Genomic DNA, 22,182 nt, shown 5'->3' on the forward strand with positions numbered 1-22,182 from the left:
GCTGACCCTCGTGCGTCTCCTGCGGCTCCTGCCCCCGCGCTTCCCAGGTGGCACATCACGGGGCACGGCAGCCCTCTCCAGCATCCCTGCCTGGAGAGTCCCATGGACAGAGGAGCCCGGCGGGCAGCATTCCACACAGGGTTGCACAGAGTCGGACTGCAGCGGCTTAGCGCACACCCAGGCATGCCTGCCCCGCCCAATATAAATTCCTCCTAGCCTAACAATGCCGCATACCCCTTTCCTCCACAAGAAAGGCTTCACACATACTCCACCTCTTTCCTGAACCCCTATCAGGCTACACCCCCACCCCCACCCCAACACACAGCACTCTTCCTCCCCAATTCTGCGGGCTCAGGTTCCCATTCCCCCCCCTCCCCCCGTTTGCGGGGAAGCTTGGTCAATCCTGATTCCATTATCTAAAGACTTCCAAGACCCTGGACTGGTAGGTGATTAAGGCTGGAGCCGGAGCTGCCCTCTCAGCTTCGCTAATGGAGTGCCGCTGTGAGAGAGACTGCCTAATCAGATCAGCTCTCATTTCTAGACTCTCAGGTGGCCCATCCCACCAGAAGAGACTGAAAACCAATGCTTGTCCAGCCGGGAACAGAACAGGCTGTACCTGGAGACTTGCTTCCCAGCTGAAGGGTCAGATGAGTGCAGTAAACACCGACAAGAGAGCCATACAGCGGGGTGAGAGAGAAGGTCTAAGGACGTGATTTCCAAAGTCAGTTCCCTTTATTAAATGTTCATTTTTCACAGACCAGAAATACAAAATAAAAGTAGAAATAGGCCCCGGTTAGGAGCTACAGACCTGCCCTCACAGGACCCCTGCCTGCAGCAACTTGTACAGGACAAGCAGCAGCTACACCCCAAAGGCCAGGAAGGCAGGGGGCGCAGTGGGATCCGGCCCTGCCCTGCCCCCCACCCGATGTCTCCCCAGATTATAAAGAGCCATCTTCTGAAGCCGAAGCCGCAGGGTGAGACACCTCCCCTGCGGCCCCAGGGAAGTGCAGGCTAGCGGGAAAGCTTGTTCAGATGGCACAGAATCCAAGGACTGCATTTCATAAGAGAAAAGGGGTACCAAAACGCAGGTGGGGAGACGGGCTGGGACAGGGCAAGCCCCAGGAGACACAATCTTCCTCTCTATTCATCAGATCCTGACACCGAGTCTTCTGAGCTGGGGGGAGTACTGGCTAGTTCCTCTTCTTCAGAGTCCTGAAAGCCAAAGATGTCTTACAGGGGAGAGGGGCAGAGTCCAGGCGACCCTCCCCCCAGCCACTTTTCAGGGAAGGACCCCCACTTGGCTACATGCTCCCTGCACCCCAGCATTAGCTTTCAGAAGCACAGATTCCACCCACCCGCGCCCCTTCATTACCCCTCTGTCCAGGAGCGTGTCTGTCCCGCCACCAGCCCAGAGGCCCCCACCCTTCCAGGCCCCACGGCCCCCCAAGCCCCGCCTCACCTCACTCCGCCTTCTCTTCTTTTTGCTCTTGTTTTCTCCCGAAGAGCTCTCATCACTGGACACAAACTCTTTGCTCTTGAAGCTCTCGCTCAGCTGCCTTGATGAAGACTTCGATGATGAGCCCCGGGAGGGTGTGGATTTCTTCTCCATCTTCACCTTGACTTTCTTCTTCTTCTTGGACTTGTCCCTAGATGAGCAAGAGGGAAGGGGGGCTGGGCCCTCAGGTTCCCCACATCGTCAGGGCCGAACCTCTGCTGGCTTTCATGGGGCCTTTCCCAATCTCAGCCACACTGCCCAGCTCACTCGAAACGTACACAGAGCCAGGCGTCTCAGCCCCGAGTGCCCCAGGGGAGCTCATCATAACTGAATCACCGGAAGGATCAGAGGCTACAGCCTGAAGCAGCCCCATATGCAAAACTTGCTTAACATCTGTTGTTGTTCAGTCACTAAGTTGTGTCCCACTCTTGAGAGCCTGCTGACTATAACCCGCCAGGCTCCTTTGTCCATGGCATTTCCCAGGCAAGAATACTGGAGTCCGTTGCCATTTCCTTCTCTAAGGGATCATCCTAACGTCTGTTACTTTATCTTTAAAAATTCACGTGAGTTAGCTCCATAATAATAATTATTAATTCCCCCCACACCTTCAAATAAAATTGAAGGAAAATAAGGCTCTTAGGAAAATGAGCCGTATTTATCCAAGAGAACTTCAGAAATCCTCTAGCCCATTCCCCATACCTGGGCAACTGCCTACCCCGATCTGAGCCGCACTGCCCTATTGCAGTCAGAAGCGTGTCTATTAAGACCCCAATTCTCAACCTGAACTGCAAAAATATCTGCCAGAAAAGCAGCTCCTGGGTCATTTTGTTCCCAATTCTCACCTCTTGGAGGACTCTCCGCGGCCCCCTTCATATTCTTTCATGGCTTTTTCATATTCCCTCCTGGCATCCTCAGCCTTGCGATCCCACTCCTGTGTCACACAGACACACCACACACAGACACACACACATACACACACACAGGGAATGAAAAAAACGGGGGAAAAAAAATGAGACCCCCCTGCCCTGATGCAGGCAAAGACCAACACAGAACCACTCCCCTGGTTCCTGCCCGCCTCCGTCATTTCCCAGGCTCTCGACGCCTCGTGTCTGCGGCTCCTTGCCTCCTTCTTCTCCTTGGACATTCCCTTCCAGATCTCGCCCGCCTTCTTGGAGAGGTCCGTGACGCTGATGCCTGGGTGGTCCGACTTGATCTTCTCCCGGCTGGCGTTCAGCCACAGCATGTAGGCAGACATGGGCCTCTTGGGGGCGTTGGGGTCCTTGCCCTTCTTTACCTGTGTAGGAACCCAGAAGCCATCAGCCACCTACTGCCCACAAAGCGCCACATTCTCCCCAAGAGATTATCTGGACCTCCTTCTTAGAGGGACACAATGGAGAAAAGGATGCACAGCGTCAGGCTAGACTAAGAGCCCCCCAGGGACAGAGACCATGTCCTCCGCCACTCTGCACCCCAGCCTGAGCTCAAAAGGAACCCAAGCACAGAGACCATGTCCTCCGCTGCCCTGCACCCCAGCCTGAGCTCACGAGGAACCCAAGGATGGAGACCATGTCCTCCGCCACTCTGCACCCCAGCCTGAGCTCACGAGCTCCCCAGGGACGGAGACCATGTCCTCCGCCACTCTGCACCCCAGCCTGAGCTCACGAGGAACCCTCTCCTTGGGCTCCCGGGACAGAAGCCTGCTCCCAATTTGGATCTCCCTGAAGCTAATTATCTCAAGGGCCAGAGTGAAAATTCTCCAGGCTCCTCCTCAAGGCCATGGCCGGTGGTTACAAAACTCGGCACTGCAGCACCAGTCCGCAGGCCCTACCGGGGGCTGCAGGAGGACGGAAAGAGGACGGCCTCCCCCCACCGCCCGGCGGAGTCTGCACCTCCAGGGGCTTCTTGCGGCTCTTGCGGTCCTTGGCCATCTTGGCCTTTTTAAGCTGCTTCCGTTTCTTCTCTTCCCGGTCACTGTCGCCCTCATTACTGGAGGAGCTGGCGGAGGCATTGCTGTCAAACCTGTCGAGGACAGTGGGGCTCAGAGAGAGGACAGCCCCCCACCAGCTCAGGACAGGAGGACAGTGAACCCGAAGACCCCTGCCCAGAGAGCAGAGACAGAGCAGGGCTGCAGAGCGCCACCAGGCCCCAGGCCCACATCCTCCTCTCGCTGATGTGCCTTCAGAGTCAGCCGTGGCAGCGGATTCCTCGTCGAATCCATCAGTGAGAAGCAAATGACGCAGCGGGCTTCAGCGGCCTTTTTTGGTCACGGCCTAACCCAGACCCCACGCCCCTGGAGACAAAGCCACGGTCTCATCTTGCCCAGAACACGCCCCAGATCCACTTCTCCGCTTCCTCTGAGCTGTTTTAACCCTGGAGTCTTCTCTGATGAAGAGATAATTAGCTACCATGTAAAAAGTGGGGGGAACCACCTTCAGTCCAACCCAGTGCCCATAAGCCATCCTGTCCATCACACGTGGAACAACTCAGAAAATGGAGCCCCCTTACACCTGAATCACGGTGCGGAGCCGTTTCCAAGGCATTTTCACAAGCGTTTGCTCACTGACCTTCACAAGTATGTGGCAAGCAGAACTAGTGGACTCCAGCAGATTTTTTTTTTTTTCCTTTTTGCTGCCCGACCTTTGTTCCCAATTCTTTTGGATTAAGAAAGCTCCAATTCCTGATGGGAACCACCCAGCCCCATTCAGGGGGAGCTCACCCCAACCACAGGCTCTAAGGTGGTACAGGGCTTAGTCCTGGCCCATCAGAGCACATCTCAGAACTCAGACTCAGGAAGGGGAAGCCACACTATTCACCGCTGCTCTGGAAAAAGCGGCACTTCTGAGTGTTAAACCATAGGGTTGAGCCTGCCCCATGCTTCTCAGGGTCATGCGGCGAACCTATCTAAAAATAAGAAATCAGAAGAAGTAAAAATTAAGATTCCCCTCAACTTTTGAGCACCTGGATTCAGGGGGTGGTGGCGGTGGTGATTTAGTCGCTAAGTTGTATCTCCGCGTCCATGGGATTTTTCCAGGCAAGAATACTGGAGTGGGTTGCCATCCTCTTCTCCAGGAATCTTCCCCACCCAGGGATGGAACCCACATCTGCATTGCAGGCGGATTCTTTACCGTCTGAGCCACCAGGGAAGCCTTTGGATTCAGGTGCCTGATCCCAATTCTATCACCAGACTCTCCCGTTACATAACCTGATAAAACGCGCTCTTATACAAAAGTCAGTTTGAGTCGTATTTCTGACATTGGCAATCAAGAGTCTCAGTAGAGGAACTTCCCAGTGGGACACGGGTTTGATCCCGGTCTGGGAAGAATCCAACATGCTGCAGAGCAGCTAAGCCCGAGTCACAAATGCTGAAGCCCCTCGTGCCCTAGAGCCCCTGCCCCGAAACCCCTGCCCCGAAATGAGAGGCCACTGCAGTGAGAAGCCCGCACGCCGAAAGCAGAGAGCAGCCCCTGCTCGCAGCAACCAACGCCCAGCGCAGCCAAAAATAAAAATAAATAAGCTTTTAAAAAGAGTCGTGATGGACAGGCACGGCGGGAGGGATACACTACCATCTCACAGGGGAGGACCCGGAGATGCAACGCCTGATCCGAGGACCCCAGCTGGGAAGAGGGCAAGCTCTGGCCCCTACCCCCATTCTCTCTCCACTGTCGTTTTCTGGTTTCAGGACGTGCTTTGCAGTTACAAAGCATCTTGACAACTTTAAAACATGTCCGTGTTATCACTTCACCGGAGGTCACTTTTCTACCCTCGGTCAATAGGTAACCCCGGGACCTGGGAATGCCCAGAGATATTCCGGTCCCTGCAGTTGACGGGCCACCCCTCACCCCACCAGGTGGACCCAGGACTCACTCCTCTGCCACGTCCTCCTCCTCTTCACCCGGGTTGAATGACTCATCTGGAAAAGAGCACAGGCCGCATGAGCTCCGCCCCCGGGGACCCCCGCCCAGCTCCGCCCCGGGCCCAGCTCCGCAAGGCCGCACACCTGTCTCCTCTCCGGAGTCGTCGCTGCTGTCGTTGGCGTTCTCCTCGCGGATCTTGCCCTCCTCCTTCATCCGCTCCAGGTAGGCGTCGTGCTGGTCTTCGTCTGAGTCGGCGTATTCGTCGTAGCTGGGGTTCATGCCCTGCAGGGCGGGCGTGGGGCTCAGGGCCAGCCCCCCGGCCCCGCGCCCGCGGAAGCCGTCCCCATGCCTGTGAGCAGCTCCGAGCAGCCGCGCCCGGAGCCCCGGGGACCGCGTGTCCACACACAGCTCAGCGCGGGGCGTCTGCCCGACTCCCTGCCGACCGGGTTAGTCCAAGCCCCGCCCGCGCCCAGCCCCCGGGGGGCCCCTGGGGGGCTGCGGAGCCCGCTCTAAGGTCATGCCAGGAAACCTGTACCCGGAAGGGGAGGGTCACACGCACCTCTTTTTTCTACAAGGGCGAGAAGAGAACAGAGAGTGAAAAAGAAGCCGCGCCAACCCCGGCCCCTTCCCCGACAGAGAGAGCAGGCGCGGCTCCTCCCACACGTGCCCAGGTACCTCTTTCAGCCCTCGGTTTTTGATGTTGAGCTTCTTGGCGTTGACAAAGTCGAACAGCTTGCCGTACTCCTCCCTGTGAGGAAAAGTGCCCGTCACCCGACGGGCAGGCCCGACGCGGGGTGGCCGAGGGCTGTCCTGACACCCCCCGGGGGCGGCACCGAGGGAGGGGATCTCAGAGACCCCCGGCGGATGGCAGGCAGAGAAGAGTCACATGCTGATCTTGAAGGAAACTTACAGGATCTTAAGATTTCAGGGGAAGAACAGGCAGGAAGGTCTGTTCCTCCCCACAAGCAGTGGGGAGGCTGGCTGGGGGACATGCCTGGCGTTTTACCGGTCTGTAACCCATCCTTCTCAGGCTGTTACGAAGGTTGAGCGTGAACGTATCTGTGAAACGTGTAGCCCACAGCCAGCATTCGATAAACAGCCGCTGTGTTCTCAGGCACAGAGCTCGTTCCAGGAAAGAGGGAGATGGCATTTCGTCGTGGGGGGAGAGGGGGAGGACTAGCACCCAACACACGGGCACTCGGGTGTTTTTAAGTCAGAAAGCAAGCAGCGGAGCGGCTGCCAAAGGCTGAGCACCCCAAGGCGGAGGGCCAAATGCCAGGCAGCAGAAGAAAAACCCTGCTCAAGGCTCCACGCATCAGAAGAGTCACAGGCCCGGAGAGGCCGGGCCCCCCGGTGGAGGAGGCTGGGTCGGGACCAGGGTGCCCGGGAGGGCAGGCAGAGGCGCTCACCTCTCGATGCTGCTGAAGGTGTACTGGGTGCCCTGCTTGGTCTCAATTTCAAAGTCAAAGGAACGCGTGGTGGTCGTCCCGCGGGCAAAGTTGACAAAGGAGATCTCATCGAAGCGGATGTGCACGGGTGGCTTGTGGACGTAGATGAAGCCCCGCTCCAGGGGGTACAGCAGCCCTGAGCTGGCCTTGTAGGAGCAGGTGATGCACTGGGCCCCCGAGTGCCTAGGGGAGGGGGCGCGGGGCCCGGTCAGTGCCGCCTGGGCAGCGGGCACACAGCATGCCCCCAGCCTCCGGTGCGTAAGCCTCAGGAGGCTGCCCCCTCCAGCGACCGCCCGCCCAGGTCCCAGCACAGGGTCACCTCGAAGCGCATCCCCCCCTGCCGGCAGGCAGCAGCCCAGGCAGGAGCGCTCACCCTTGGAAGTTGCCGGGGACTGTGATCTTGCGGTTCACCAGCGCTTTCATGACCCGGCTGACCATCTCGTAGAGGGACCCCGACATGTTCTTGGTGAGCCGCCCCTCGAAGCGCTTCTCCACCTCCTCCCTGTGAACAGCAAGACGCGGGCGGGGGCGCTGTGGCCTTCTGCCCGCCCGCCTGCCCGCCCCCCACCCAGGCTGGGGACAGCCTCACTCACTCGTTCATGTTGAGCGTCAGGGAGATGTCCTCATCCTTGGAGAAGAGGAGGATGAGGAAGTGGTAGCGGGTCTGGCCCTGCTTGATGGGGGGGTCCAGGCTGATCTGCAGGGGAAGGACCAACCGGGTTCAGCGCCAGCCAGGGCTCCGCAAGGACCAACCGATGAACTAGAGGGACGCGGGTGACATCCGCCTCCCAAAGACCCGGGCGGGCCCCAGGGCCCCAGGCCCCAGAGGGTTCCCGCTTACCACAAAGAACATCTGGCGCTGGTCCTTGTGGGGCAGCAGGAAAAGCCGCAGCACCGTGGTGTAGGGGATCTTGTAGTCGAAGGTCTTGCCGTGCAGGTGCAGGAAGGTGGGGTAGATGCGGATGTCGTAGCGGCCTCGGGGCGTCAGACACTGCAGCTCCCGGAAGATGCAGATGGCATCTCCGGTGGCCTGGATCACGTCTGCCTTCGACAGCACATTCTGGGCGAAGGCCTGCCGAAGCACATGCGGGTCACTGAGCTGCTGGGAGCTGGCCGCGGGGCTATCCAGGGCCGCTCAGCACGGCGGAAGGCCTCACCTCGACGGGGTCCACGCCATCCTCCTGGGTGGGCGGCACGTAGAAACGCACCTCCATGAGTGAGACCTCCGCGTCATCGTTCTGGTGGAATTCCAGCGTCACCTCATTCTTGCCTGTGGTGCACTGGGACACGTTGCTGAGAGGGATCTCAAAGACTGGCTGGTCGCCAATGTCGAAGGAAAGCAGCTGCCCTGTGGGGAAAAGGCGGACGATCCATCCATAGGCTCTTCCCCTGGCTCAGCATAAACTGCGCTCCCACTGGACTGCAGGTTCCCTACGGAGAGGGCCCTGGGCTGCCTGTTCGTCCCAGACCCCAGGGACCAGGCAGGGTGCCTAATACACCATTGGTCCTCGATAAACACATGATCATTTACAAATGGACGGGAGATCAGAGACAGTGGCAGAAAGAGAGCAAAACAAGTTAAAGGGGGAAATCTTGCATCCTTCCTCCTCCCCCAAAACCTCAATCTCCCGGAGGACTCACCACCAAACTTCACGGTTCCCCAGTTCCAACCCTTCACACATAGGTCCTTCTCCATTAGCTCCAAGCGGTAGTGAGTTTTGAAGAAATCAGAGAGTTTCTCAAACTCCTGTAGGGAGAGGAAACAGAACCAGCCCCGTAAACTCCTGATGGCCTGAACACAAAACTTCGATGTTCTAGGATTAACTTTCTGAGAAGCTGTCCCAGTACACCTTTTATCAGAAATCCACGCTAACTTAAGAGTCGCAGCTATAAAACTGTTTAAAAGACTGTTGAAAAAGATTATTTCTGGGTTATTTCTCAGGCTGGGGGAGGAATAAAAGGGGCTGACATTCCCAGGTAGGGGTCTTGCAATGTTTCTTCTGAGTTTGTACAGGTATTGCTTTAGCGAAAGTGGGAATGACGATAAAGTACAGTCTTGAATGCGTGCAGGTCACAATGGAAAAACACAACCCAAACTAAAGCACGAGGCAAGACCCAGAACCCGGATAAAGGCAACAGGCAGAAGCCACCAAAAAAAAAAAATCAGAACAGTAGAAAAACTTCTGGAGTCAGGGCACAAAGAAACTCCTGAGACCGACCCAAAACTGAACGTCGATTGCTTAATGGCTTCACTGGTCCTGCTGTAAGGAGCCCAAACCAGTGATCACACCGTTATCAGAAAAAAGGGCCCCACCTGTCTCTCCAGAAGATTAAAAATAAAGGGGATACACAGTCAAGAGGGGGCGATGGCAAAAGGGTGTCTCACCGATTCCCGGAAGCCGTCGTACTTGTAGACGTGGCCATTCTTCGTGAGCAGTTTAAGCCCGTGGCCCAGAGCTACCCGGCGCCAGATGCCTTCGGTCAGCTCCCCGGCCTGGATGTTGTCCACTTTGCCCGTCTTGCTGTTCTTAAAGATGATGCCCTGCCGGCTCAGCCTCAGCCGACCGTCATTCTGTCAGGGAAACAGGCCCAAATGCGTGGGGACGCCGCAGTGCAGCAGACCAGGTTCAGACCCGCGCCCCTTCTGGGCCCGCCTGATATCCACACACCGGAGCAGCAGCAGCCGTGGTGAGCCCTGAGGACCGGTCAAGGGAGACAAGCCCGCCAGGACCCTTGGGCTCTAATCCTGGCTCAGGCACCACAACCCTTGCAGCATCTCTGTTTCCGGGCTCTGACACTGGGTGTAGAGCTGTGGGGCCCTTCAAGCGGACCTGATTGTGGTCCTTTCCCTGGGTACTGCTTCTCAGTTGGGGGGAACCCTAAGCACACAGGGGTACTCTGAGCCCTTTTCCAAACCAGCATGCCCATTCAGAGCATGGGCATGATCAGTGGCCCTGCAGGTCCACTCCCCTCCCTCCACGGGGCCCTCCTCACCATAGAGCCCTTCACCTCCTGATATACGTCGTTGAACTCCAGGGTTTCTGCCATGCTGACTTAGCCCTGTTGGTACCCCCCAAAACTCCTAGGTGGGCGCGCAGATGCAGGGCGCGCTGGGGATCTGGATTCGAGAGGGAGAGAGGTGGGTAGGAAGGACAGCCGCTCACGGTGCCCCCGGATGGGCCCCGCTGCGCCGGGCATGCGTCCGATCTCCTCCGCCCGGGGATCCACCGGCCGGGCTCCGGGGCCCGGGCCCAGTCCTGGGGTGCCGGGCCTGCCCCAATAAGTGCTGACAACCCCCACCCGACACCCGCCCTGGGCGCTGCACCGGGCGCCGCGGCACCGAGCAGCGCAGCTCCCCGGGCCCGGCCCACTCAGCGCGCGCGGGGCGCCCCCTCCGACCCCTCCGGCGCCCCCAGACCCGCAGCTCCCCCGCCCCCCAAAATGGACTCGCCCGCGGCCGGTCGCCTCCAACGCGGGCCGGCCCAACGCGCGCACCCCGCGGGGGAGCCGGGCCCGCGCCCTGCACGCGGCCGGCGACCACCCACCTCCTCGGGCCGGAGCCTCGCGGCCGCCGGCGCCCGGGCGGTGAGCGCGCCGGGGCGGGGGGACGGCGCGGGTGGGGGCCGGGCAGGGGCGCTGGGCAGGCTCTTCCCGCGTGCGCGGCCCCGCGTCCCGCCACCGGAAGCGCCGGCCACAGAGACGGCGGCCGGCTAGAGAGGCTCCGCCCGCGAGGCGCCCGGCTAGAGCGCCGGTGGCGCCGGAGGACCCGCGGGCCCCGCCCGCCCGCCCGCGGGGCCACCGACCCCGGCCCCGACCGCGCGGCCCCTGATCCCGGGCTCGGAGCCTGGGGGCCCCTTAAACGCTAAAGACGCCTGGGCTTTTTCAAAGAAAATTTGCGTAGTGTTTTTATCAGACTGGGCCCCGAAGCGCGTGGCCCTTGTGGCCCTTGAAATGATGCGCGTGTGTCTCCTGCACAATAGTGATTTCTGTGAAGCAGAAAGGAGTCTGACCCAAGAAGGAAAAGATTGGAACAGTTGTGCAGAGAAGTGACCCCCTCCCACTGGCTTCCAGGAGAATGCAGGCGTTGATGTCGCTGTGACTGCACCGCCCTCCCCTGTCCAGAGAGGACTGGGTCCTTCTGCAAATGAGGTCGCTGCAGCCCCGAAACCTCCCGCAGCCCCTGCAAATTGTGAGCTGCCTGGAAGGGGCTGGCCAGCAGCCGTGCCAAGTTCAAGCGCTGGTGTCAGGTTCATCACAGAGCCACAGCTGCTTTGAAAGCCTATCACCCTGGGACTGCGGAAGCCAGCCACTCCCACACCCCCATCTTCTAGAGTCCTAGGGTGCATCTTGCAAAATCAGAGGCGGCCGGACTTGGGAGAGATGTCTGGGTTCGTCCGCTCCAACCTCTTTTTGCAGATGGGGAAAACGGAGGCCCTTAGGGGAGTAGCCCTGGGGTCTCAGTTGGCGACAGAGCTGAAGAGAGATCTACCTACCACGGTCTAGCTCTCCTCTGTCGTCTTCACCGTGACTCTACATTCAGAATAACTGACAACACGTGTCATGCATGGAGACATTAGGGCAGAATGTTGAAACTCGACATTTCTCTGACAATCTGACCTGCAGTTACACCAATAGCTTCGATCCTGGGACAAGAGACAATATGAACGCACCGTTGCTCCCTGAACTCATGGCTTTACCCTCTGGGTGATGGCTGTTCCCACACTCTGTAGCAACATAAATTCAACTAGATTCAATAAATACGCATTGAGCTCCGACACGGTGGCAGGATTTGAGGAAACTAGCAAACAAGATGGAAACAGCCCCAGCCTTCCAGGAGCATGTAATCTAACAGATGATTCAGACAAGTACACTGACAGTAAAACAACCCCCCCCAAAAAAACACTCGGTGTTGTAATGCAATGCTGGAAGTAGAACTTCAGCCACTGCCAGGATGAATAGGATATAGAAACTAAGTGACTCTTTAGTCACCCTCTCCCGTGAGACCAGGAGAAAGGTTCAGGAGACCCCCCTCCCCCAACCCCCGCTGTTGATGGCAGCTCTTGGAAAGAGGGGGGGTGGCTGTAGAATTGAGCGCTGTAGGAAGTCAGAAATGAACTCAGCTCAAGCAGGCTGCTAGGTGGGTGGGGTGGGGTATTGCAAGGGGCTTTCAGGAGAGCATGGAGCAGCTGGTGAGCTGGGGTGAAGACGCAGCACAAGAGAACAGAACCGAAGCGGTAGACAGAGTGCAGATAAAGCCTAAGTCCCAGAGGGCCCCATCCAGCTGCATCCCAGGCAATCAGGAGCCTGGGATTGGAGACCCCACCCCTGCTGTGACATCACAGGGGAGTGGGGTGGAGACCAACAAAAAGGGGGTCCCCCACCCTGGCCTTGGACTCTTAGCAGCCCAGAGGGTGGAGAGCAGAGAGAAGACTGAGCCCCGGGCTAGGGTTGCCTGACTTAAAGGAACAGGCTCCACGTTCCTCAAGCCCCCTCTAAGCCACCCCCACCCCCAGCCTCCATCCGGATGACCCCTCTCTCCTGAGTCCACCATCGGGTCTCTCCTGAGGGGTCATTCTCTCAGCATGAACTGCATCTCAGATTTCTTCACCTATGAGACCACCAAGTCGGTGGTCGTGAAGAGCTGGACCATTGGGATCATCAACCGAGCGGTTCAGCTTCTCATCATCTCTTACTTCGTGGGGTGAGTCTCTGGCCCCCAGGACCTAAAAACCTGAGGTCCTAGCGACCCCGAGGGCCACCCCGGGGTCCCGTCCTCCCCCGCCTCCCCTCAGTGTTGCTGCCCAGCTGCCTAAGCATCTCCCCTTTTGGGGGGCAACAGCCTCATCTGTGGGGCCCCGTCCCAGGCACTGGCCTGTGCTGCCATCATCAGGGAGTTCTTTTTCCCACTAAACCCTCCGGAGCTGGACTGCGGCCATGCACCCCGAGGAGGGGAGCTTTTGCCCATCTACCGTTTCCCCTTCCCTCTCTTGTCTCCCCCAGCCCCAGCCAGAGAACAGACCAGCCGCCGACCCCCCTCACCGCCCCTCACCGCCCCGTACACACACACACACACACATACATCTTCCCATTCCCTTCAGTCAACTCTTCAGGGGTCTCGGAAAGATGAGGGAGCAAAGGGAAGGGAGGGGAAGGCGATGAGACAAGGGAGTCGGCGACAGGTTGACCAGGTGGATGGCGGAGAGGGCGCAGAGAAGGGATGGGCTGGGCAAGATGCTGCGAGAACGTGGAAGGGGGGCCCTCGCTCTCTGAGCGCAGAAGGAGGTGGGGAGTTGGGGTGTGGGACCCTGCCCCTGTGGGGGGACGGGCAGTGGGCAGAAACAGGTGCAAATACCCCTCCAGGGAAAATTTACTGCAGAAAAAGGAGGCTTTTCTGAGCATGACATAGGGGACCACCCCCCTCAAGGACCAGAAATACTCCGCTTTGTCAGAGAGCATCAATGCCATACGTCCACCTGGCTTCATGCCCTGGAATCCACCCTGGGAGTTGCTTAAGAGCCAGGGAGGTCCGAACACCCCCCTCGGCGCCCACCTCTTGCAGGAGCACGACGCACAACGCACATACATGTATACACAAAGGTTCGCGAAACAGACAATGGCCGGGGGGGAAACACGGGTTCTGTCCTTCTCGCGGTCGTTCGAATCAGGAAAGCAGGACAGAAACCTCGGAGGTCTGTTTCTTTTTTCCTGGCATTCGGGTCTCTATCCTCATGCTGTTCCTTGAGACAACGGGTCTGCGTGTGGGAGACAGAAAGCCACCGATGACCGTCAGCAGTTCATGCCGGGAGGTCAAAGGAGACCCGTGTGCGTGTGGGCTGGGGCCACGGGAGTGGACCTGCTGGCCCGCCAGGCTGGAGTAGCGCGTGGAAAGACGGGTGGACGTGGATGAAGGAAATTTTTAGCAGCTCCGCACGCGTGCTGAGCAGCCGCGGGCTTCATTCATGTGGTGTGCAGACAGGCTGCACCTGCAATCTCCTCGCGGAGACATTAGAGGAGGGATTCAAGCTTCGGGATGGGATTAAATGGCTTTAAATGAAGGTCTGTTCCAACACTGAGGTTTCACGAGATAGGATGTTTGCACATGCTCTCTGTCAGCATCTCTGGTGCCCGGCTCAAAGTTGGTTCTTAAGGTTCCACGTTTGCCTGTGTGTGCACGGCTGTGGTTGTTCATCGCCACAGAATGGTCTGTTGGTCCAGGTGAGCGCAGAGCTACTTCAGCACCTTCCAGCCTGACCTGGCTCCATGGGCTCCAGGCCGGAGGCTGATGGAGGTGAGATCCAGGGGGCTCCATCACCCCCGCCCCCCACCGCCCTTGTCTCTCCCTGATCCAGCCCGGTGCCCCATCCTCAGTGCTGCAGGCCGGCCTGCTGGGTGGGTGGGAGAGGCTCTTTGGCGTCTTGACATCCAGCCCCATCCGTCTCCCAGCCTGACAGCTCCCCATGGAGCAGCGCCTGGCAGTTCCATCAGCACACTCTTCAGCCCAGCTCCTGGCCTCAGCCCCATCTCTGTGCACATGAGCCCGGACACGCGTCCATTGTCACGAAGGTAGCAGGAATGTATCGAGCGTGTCCTCCTGACACAGAGGCGGGAACAGTGGGCCCAAGCAGGACGGGTCCTCACTCCAATGGAGCTGACCCGGCCAGAGATGGATACTAATCAGATCATCTCCACGAGCAGATATAAAATGGCAGCTGTGGCTCAGGGTTGAAGAAGGGGCACCCAGTGCCCCGAGGGCCATGGGTATGGAGGGGTTTGCCTCTGACCCGGCCAGGGAAGTAAGGGAAGGCTTTCTAGAGATGAGACAGTGAAGCCAAGAGCTGAAGGATGAGTCAGAGCCACCAGGTGCCGGAAGGGAAGGAAGGGGGTTCAAGGCAGAGAAGGCCTGCTCTGCGAAGTGGAAGAGCCTGCTGAATGTGGGGTGAGAAGGGGTCTTGTTGGCTGGAGCAGAGGGAGCCAAGGAGAGGATGATGGAGAGCGGGGGTGTGGCCACAGGCAGAGGCTAGACCTCCGATTCTTCACTGCTACAGAGGAGTAATGGACGGTGATAAAAGCTCCTGGTGCGTTTTAACGTGTGTGTGTGTGTGTGTGTGCGAGTGTGTAGGGGGAGATGGGAAGCCCTGGCTGACACTCCAGGGATTGGCGTGGGCAGAAGTGGACAGGGGAGAACCCGTTAAGAGGCCAGGCAGTCATGCGAAGAGAGGTGACTGTGGCTCTGACGCAGGAGGATTTGAAAGGATTTTTATAGTGCTTTGAGGTTAAAGCTCGACTTGAATCTCTTCCACGTTAGCCCTGCCAGGTAGACCAGATGCACAGCTTTACCTAAGACGTGAGAGACAGGAGCTAATTTCTTCTCTTGTGTATGCACAGCAACACATCGCATGATCGACTCCACACACACACACACACACACACACACACTCCCAGCCTGCTTGCCTGCGGTGACACCCCTTCATCCCTGGCTTCCTGACCCACCGCAGGTGCACCGAGGTGTCTCCATGAGGACTTCCTGGGTGTTTCTCACGCCTTTTCTGGGCTCAGCTGGTAGTGTGCAGTCTCCTCTGCGGTGGCGGGGTGGGGGACTTCCTAAGAGCCAACCCCTTGTCTGGATCCCGTGGGCACCTAAGGAGGAAGAAGGAGACGATCCCTGAGGCTTGAGTGCCCAGACGTGCCAGCCAGTGCTCGGCCCAGGGTTGGTTCCCCGGGCCTTCCTGTGGGAAGCCCACAGCCTGGAAACCAGCAGTGAGGGCCTCCCACTTCTGGGGTGCCCCTTCCACCCCTGGAAGGGCCTGCCAGGTTTGCAGGCACCCCCAGCCCATCACAGCCTTGCCCTGGTTCTCCCACTCCAAGACCCCCGTCTGCATGGCCACCCACTTTGGTTCATGACGTTCAGCCTCAGGTCAAAGCTTCTAAAGACGTCCAACGTGTAAAGCCGTTAAAAGGCGAGGCGGGTGGGGACTGATCCAGTTTACAGACAGGAACGTGGGATCCCGTGACTTTCTTTCTGCCCATCCCACACCCAGCACCACAGCCCTGTGATGGGGAGACCTAGTTAGAAGCCTGGCTCTGACCCCAACAGGAGTGGAGCTCGAACAGGTCACTTTCCGTCTCCGCGTCTCAGCGCCCGTATCCAGGCGATGGCGGGAGGAGGTGACACAGCAGCGCCTGGCTAGCTGGTGACTGTTGCGATTTCCCAGGCTCCCGGCCTGTCCCCTGTTCCCTTGGCCCAGCTCACTCCTTCCTAAGAGACCCATCTGATCCCCGCGGGCACGCGCGTGCGCACACACACACACACACACACACCCTCATACCCTCCCTGATCTCCTCCCTGACTCCCGGGCAGTGGACAGGATGGGATACTGCCCTGACTTCCATCCTGCACATCCCACCTGCCAGGGAGCTGCCGCCTGCCTCCCGCTCTATAAATAATGAACCAGGAACAGGAGAAAAGAAGTCAGAGCAGCAGAGTCGCTGCCAAGAACTGGAGGCTCAGTGCCGCCCCGTCTCCGCAGCCCTGGCCTCTGGAGACAGACGCGGCCCCTCTGTTCTGGAAATGAACACACACACACCCCTTCTCCAGCTGCCCGCATGCCCCGAGGGGGCACTGAAGCGCTTCCGCTTGTTATTCAACTCGGAAAGGGAACCCTGCCGAAGCCTCACCTCCCGATGGGCACAGGAAGGAGCCGTGAGGCAGGAGGAGAAGGAGAGAGGCCGCTTAATTGTCCCCTGGGCCCTGCGCTCTTCTCCTGAGCCGGGGGCCGCTCTCCTGGCTGATGAGGCGAGGCCAGCAGGACAAAGGACCGGGGTCCGGGGGGGGCGGGACCCCACCAGGGACCCCGGAGACGTGATTCAGGGTCAGAGCGTGCCTGCCAGCTCCGCAAGTCAGTGCCCCGCTCCATGCCTGGGTTCCTTCGTGTGTAACGTGAGGATGATAACACAGCGGTCCCCTTGGGTCGTGAGTAAGGATTCTTGCATCCTCAGCGTGCTGGGCTGATTCTGCAGTGATGGTGACCATCTGAACTCCGCTTCTCACCCGAAGGTTCCCAGAACTTAAGGACAGGAGAGGCCGATCGTTTCACTGCTGGACACACAGAGATGTGTCCGTTCCACGGCCAGGCACATGGAGGGTCCAGGGGGCGTGTGGCCACCGTGGCCCTCACTCGGGCGAGGACACCACAGCCACAGAGATTCTCAGTCGGGACCTCCCTCCCTGCCTTGCCTCTGAGGGCCGCAGCCCTGGAGCTGATAAAGCTCTTCTGGACGACGTCCTCATTTTCCATAATTGCTCCCTTCACTTCTGCTGGGACATGAGATGGCAGGTGGGACCTCTCCGTGAGCCGCCTTCCCTCCGGAGACCTCGATGAAACCCCCTCCCAGTTCAAAACACAGAAGGCAGGGCGAGAGAAGTAAAGCTCACCCCTCTGCAGGCTCCCACAGAAGCGTGGTGCTCCGGGGAGCCGTTCACAAGCATGCAGAGAACTCATAATGGCTCATTACTCAGGGCGCTGCGTGGAACAAGGCAGGAACAGCAACGCAGGTGAGGAGCCCTCGGCCAGCGCTGATGGTGACCACACTTTCCCTCCCGCTCAAGACAGCATTCAGAACTCAGGTGCTGGTGACTTCCCTGGCGGTCCAGTGATTAAGAACCTGCCTCCAGATGCAGAGACCCTGGTTCACTGGTTCGATCCCTGGTCAGGGAATTAAGATCCCAGTGTCTTGAGGCAGCTAAGGTGGAACACCACGGCTAGACGCCCGTGTGCTGCAACTGAGCCCCTGTGTGCGTGCGTGCTCAGTCACTTCGGTTGTGTCCAACTCTTTGCGGCCCTGTGGACTATAGCCCCGCAGGCTTCTCTGTCCATGGGAATCTCCAGGCAAGAACGCTGGAGTGGGTTGCCATGCCCTCCTCCAGGGAATCTTCCCAACCCAGGGATTGAACCTGCATCTCCTGCATTGCAGGCGGATTCTTTACCCCCTGAGCCACCGGGGAAACCCAACTGAGACCCTACACAGCCAAATAACTGAGTACCTTTTCTTGAAAAGAATTTGAGGGCCATAGGGAAGCCCCACTAGGGGATGACTGTGAACCCTCTTACTAAAAACTGAATGAGGAGCCGCTTTTAGAGTTCAGTCCCATAGGTAGGACCCCATGAGTGACCGGGACCCCAGCACAACCCACGAGCTGCTCCTCTCTGTGTCTCCCAACATCAGGGGACCCCAGAGATTAGAAAGCTCCCAGGCTTGAAGTCCAAACCCCTGCTTCTAAGCTCCTTGGCTCAGCCTGCAGCCACCTCCCAGCCCTCAACACCATCCCCCCCAGCCTTGCCTTCTCTGCTCCACAGTCTCCATTCCTCCTGCCCGTCTTCATCTTACGGGGTTCCCCCTGCAGGATATCACCCTCGTGAGCATCAGAAGATGACCCTAACACCATATTCCCCAAGTGCGCCCCTAGATTCCCTGAGAGGTCATGGCGTGTCTCCAGAGCTGAGCATACGCAGCGTTTTCCAAACGTGTTTGAGGTTCTGTCATCTGCACAGTGAGGACAGTGAAGACACCTCCCCGTGTGCAGTCAGGAGCAGATGAAACTTTCTCGAGTGGTGTTGAGGCTGAGCGTGGCCTGAGCCCCAAAAGCAGGGGATGACTTCCTGTGAAAAGGCGGGCACCGCCCTGAAACCTAGGGGAAAGCAAGGGACCAGGGACAGCCCTCCTTCCTGCTGGGGAGGGCTGGGGGGGGGGCCGTGAGGGAGGCAGGAAGGGAAGGAGGCCAGGGCATCCTCTTGGACCCACGTGGCCCCTCTCTGCCCCGACGCTGTGGGGCGAAGCCGCGTGACTGACAGCGGGCTCAGCTGCTTGCCTCTCAGAAGCCGTAAAGAGGCCAGGTCAGTGGAAGGGAAAGTTTGCTCTATTTTGGGATGCCAGATGCTCTCCAAAGGCAGATCCCTACACCACCACCAGCACCCTCCTCGACAATCAGGGAGCTTCAGCTTTTATAGGCTGAATGGGGACAAAGCTGCACGCAGAAACAGCACCGTCAGCTCTGACCGTCGTCTTGAAATTGGTCATCGGTGGTCTGACCAGTGGCGTCTCGATTGCTTTCAGTACAGTTCATCCTCAGTTCCAGGGTTGGTTTGCTTCCTTATTTTTTTTTAAAGGCCAGTTATTAGAATTGTGGCAGTTTATGTCGTGGCTACAGTCTGCTCACCACCTAAATTCTTCCACCTGGTGGGGCGTTTCCGTAGCTATAAGCTCAAAGATTCAGGCTCAGAGTGTTATCTCTAGCCCCTGAGCAGGAACTGAAGCTCCTGGACTTTGCTAAATTATTACTTGGTCTGCTTTGACTATTTCCGTTCGTGTCTGCGTTTTCGCACTTCTCCATTAAACTTATTCTTCGGCTCAAGGTTTTTGGGGACAAGGACCATAGTTTCTTTCTCCGAGTCAAGCAGTACAGGTAAACGCCCGCTGGGTGGCAGCACAATCCAAGAAATAAGCGGCCCCGCCTCCCTTCCCAGCCACCCCCTTTGCCTGCCCGGGGCCGGCTGGGCAGGCCTGCCTTCCTCCTGCGTCCGTCTCATCCGGCGCCCAAGGCCTGCGTTGGCTTGCCTGCTGAACCCCTGCCGTGTGCCAGCTCTTAGGATACAGCCGTGAGCACAGACTGGGAGGCACCAGGGTCAGAGGCCCGTGACCCTCTCCCTCTCTCCAGACGCCGCCAGAGAGAGAAAGACAGCAGGGCTGAAAACTGATTCTTGGAAAACTTAAAAAAAAAACTTACTCTTTTAAAAATGCTTTTTTAATTTAAATTAATTACTTCCTGCCTGTGCTCCGTCTGCGCTGCTGCTGCCGCGCATGGGCTTTCTCTCGTTACAGAGAGCAGGGGCCCTTCTCCAGCTTCCATCACTTCTCGATTGGCAGGCGGACGCTTAACCGCTGGACCACCAGGGCAGTCCAAAAATCTCACTCTTTTTATGTAAAAGGCACAAACCAAAACACAGTACACAAATGGCATCTATAGTATTAAAATTTCAAGGAGGGGTTCGATTAGGAAAAAAGGAAGTCTAAAAGGGCTTTTTAGGGGAGACGTGCAGAAAGGAGGAGAAACGTGACTGTAAGCCAGCCCAGGTCTCACTCAGGCCTCCAGCCCAGGTCTCACCCAGGCCTCCAGCCCAGGTGCCCCGTGTTCTCTGGAGATGGGCAGGAAGGGGCCTCTCCCAGCCTCTGTCTGATGGTCCACCCCTCCTCTGTTGTTCTCTACCCCCCACGCCCCCTCCCAGATGGGTTTTCTTGCACGAGAAGGCGTACCAGGTACGGGACACAGCCATCGAGTCCTCAGTGGTGACCAAGGTGAAGGGCTTCGGACGCTATGCCAACCGAGTCATGGACGTGTCTGATTACGTGACCCCACCCCAGGTACATCCCTCTGCCCAGCCCAGGACCCTGTGGGCGCCCAGAAGCTGGGTAGGTTGGTGGGGAGAGGCCAAGGCAAGCAGCGCCGATGGGATTTCCAGACCTTATGCCGTGGCATCAGTGACCCGGGGGACCTCTTCCCCAGCAGCTGGGAGGTGCTGGGGGCTGGGGCCTGCCTTCCCACTTTGCCAGGCAGCGCTGGGTGTCAGGGAGCCGGGTTTCTCCCTGGCTCTGCTACAACCTGTCCTCAAATCAAGGACAACACCCTGAAAGGAGCAAGAAGGGCCGGGAGGATGGCTGGAAAGAGTCTGGCTTGGACCCCACCTCTGCCTTTCATCAGCCCTGGGACCTTGGCCAGATCTCTGGGTCCAAGACTGTTTTCTCATCTGTGCAGTGGGGATAACAGTCGTACCCACTGCTCAAACTGGCACTGTTGCATTTTCCCTCTCCCTCCTCCTCCTCCCAAGGGCACCTCTGTCTTTGTTATCATCACCAAGTTGATCGTCACGGAAAACCAGATGCAAGGCTTCTGCCCAGAGGTGAGGGCAGGGCAGTGTGGTTGGGGAAGGCATGGGGTTGAGGGTGCAAGCAGAGGCCCAGGGTCCAGCCCTGGAGCTGCGTCCTGGGACCCCCCCACTCTCCAGCGCCCCCCCCCATAGTCCCCCAGGGTGACAGATCCTACCCACCTGTCTCCCCGCAGAGTGAGGAGAAGTTCCGCTGTGTGTCGGACAGCCAGTGTGGGCCCGAGCGCTTCCCGGGGGGAGGTGAGTGCGGCCCCCTGCCCATCCCCTCCCAGCCCCACGGTGTCAGGGCCCCAGAAGGCAGCATGTCCCCGCCAGGGGAGAGGGTGGGAATCAGGGGTCCCGGGTGGCGCTGCCCGCTATGATGGAAGCCCACCATGTGCCACCCCAGTGGGAGCTGCCCCCAGAGCTGCCAGTCCAGGGATGGGGGTCACACAGGTGTGCCCGAGGTGGCCAGGGCCGTCACGGACGCACAGCGGGACTCGGGGGGCTGGGAGGGAGAAAGATTGGTTCCTGGCGTGTGCATGCTAAGTCACTTCAGTCATCTCCCACTCTGTGACCCCACGGACTGTAGCCTACCAGGCTCCTCTGTCCTTGGGATTCTCCAGGCAAGAACACTGGGGTGGGCTGCCGTGCCCTCTTCCAGGGGATCTTCCCATCCCAGGAATCGAACCCAGGTCTCCTGTGGCTCCTGCATTGCAGGCAGATGCTTTACGGCTGAGCCACCAGGGAAGGCCCTGGTTCCTGGTGGGTGGCCCCGAGTGGCTTCCTAGAGGCAGGGACATTTGAGAGGGGCCCTGAAGAAAGGGCAGGATTTGGCAGACTAGGCTTCGAGAAGGGCATTCTAGGCAAGAGGAGCAGAGGCAGCCAAGGCTCAGAGGCAGTGAGCGGTGAAGGGGTCTCTGCGGTGAAGGGGTCTCTGCGGTGAAGGGGTCTCCGCGGTGAAGGGGCTTGGAACACTGGAGGGATGGGTAGTCCCCTCCCTCCGCCCGGTCCAGGGGAGGTGAGGAGAGAGGAGCTCTGAGGACCACGGGGCCCCCAGTCCTCCTCCCTGGCTCGGCCTGTCCTTTCCCTCTGCCTGCGGGGTCCCTGTGTGTGTTGGGGGGGTGTCCCTGATGGGGAAAGGGGGAGGGGTGAAGGGCTGGGCGTGCACCCAGTGATCGCGACTCTGCCCCTGCAGGGATCCTCACCGGCCGCTGTGTCAACTACAGCTCTGCGCTGCGGACCTGCGAGATCCAGGGCTGGTGCCCGGCGGAGGTGGACACGGTGGAGACGTAAGGGTCTGGGGCTCGCTCCGCACCTCTGGGCGCCCCAGGCCTGTCCACTCCCGGGCCGGGGAAGGGGCCCTCAGTAGCGTCTCCCCCAGCCCCACTGTCCCTCAGATCCCGAGACGCCACAACCACGTGGCTGTCAGGAGGTGGTCCCTCCTCCCGGGTACGCCTTCCTCCTCC

The 22,182-nt window shown here is 58.9% G+C and overlaps 2 protein-coding genes across 9 annotated transcripts in view; one reads left to right on the forward strand and one right to left on the reverse strand.

Annotated features, from left to right (window-relative positions):
- Positions 1-713: 713 nt before the first annotated feature.
- SSRP1 (structure specific recognition protein 1) lies at positions 714-10,483 on the reverse strand. Of its 3 annotated transcripts, none has more exons than XM_081538939.1 (17): positions 10,343-10,483; positions 9,792-9,915; positions 9,184-9,369; positions 8,439-8,544; positions 7,955-8,145; positions 7,639-7,869; positions 7,391-7,494; positions 7,171-7,299; positions 6,759-6,980; positions 6,025-6,097; positions 5,493-5,631; positions 5,360-5,405; positions 3,385-3,514; positions 2,619-2,789; positions 2,338-2,426; positions 1,460-1,646; positions 714-1,212 (listed from the first exon to the last, which is right to left on the reverse strand). In XM_081538939.1, exons 2-17 carry the CDS (start codon positions 9,843-9,845, stop codon positions 1,141-1,143), a joined length of 2,130 nt encoding a protein of 709 aa, XP_081395065.1. In that variant the 5' UTR covers positions 9,846-9,915; positions 10,343-10,483; the 3' UTR covers positions 714-1,140. The 3 variants fall into 3 exon arrangements, with proteins under 3 accessions (XP_081395065.1, XP_081395064.1, XP_081395062.1); XM_081538938.1 differs by having other exon boundaries at positions 6,013-6,097; XM_081538936.1 differs by having other exon boundaries at positions 2,338-2,789.
- Positions 10,484-12,187: 1,704 nt separating this feature from the next.
- Positions 12,188-22,182, forward strand: part of P2RX3 (purinergic receptor P2X 3) — a 35,317-nt gene continuing 25,322 nt past the window's right edge. For 5 of the 6 annotated variants that reach the window (XM_081538942.1, XM_081538941.1, XM_081538940.1 and 2 more), the window contains exons 1-5: positions 12,188-12,498; positions 20,078-20,213; positions 20,678-20,749; positions 20,911-20,974; positions 21,912-22,005. In XM_081538942.1, the coding sequence (XP_081395068.1) occupies positions 12,380-12,498; positions 20,078-20,213; positions 20,678-20,749; positions 20,911-20,974; positions 21,912-22,005 (485 nt within the window). In that variant the 5' untranslated portion in view covers positions 12,188-12,379. Of the gene's footprint in view, positions 12,499-19,329; positions 19,477-20,077; positions 20,214-20,677; positions 20,750-20,910; positions 20,975-21,911; positions 22,006-22,182 lie in introns of those variants that run through there. The other variant, XM_081538944.1, reaches the window with a different exon arrangement.

This window comes from Giraffa tippelskirchi, chromosome 11 (genome assembly GCF_054371585.1).
Source record: "Giraffa tippelskirchi isolate mGirTip1 chromosome 11, T2T-mGirTip1v1.2.pri, whole genome shotgun sequence".
Classification (NCBI taxonomy): domain Eukaryota; kingdom Metazoa; phylum Chordata; class Mammalia; order Artiodactyla; family Giraffidae; genus Giraffa; species Giraffa tippelskirchi.

Bases quoted from the DNA above. Each gene is read 5' to 3' on its own strand.
- SSRP1 (XM_081538936.1), bottom strand. From the start codon at position 9,845: ATGGCAGAAACCCTGGAGTTCAACGACGTATATCAGGAGGTGAAGGGC. The intron at 7,870-7,954 runs GTGAGGCCTTCC...GTGCTTCGGCAG, and splicing joins ATGGCGTGGACCCCGTCGAG to GCCTTCGCCCAGAATGTGCT. The intron at 6,981-7,170 runs GTGAGCGCTCCT...CCCCTCCCCTAG, and splicing joins GTCCCCGGCAACTTCCAAGG to GCACTCGGGGGCCCAGTGCA.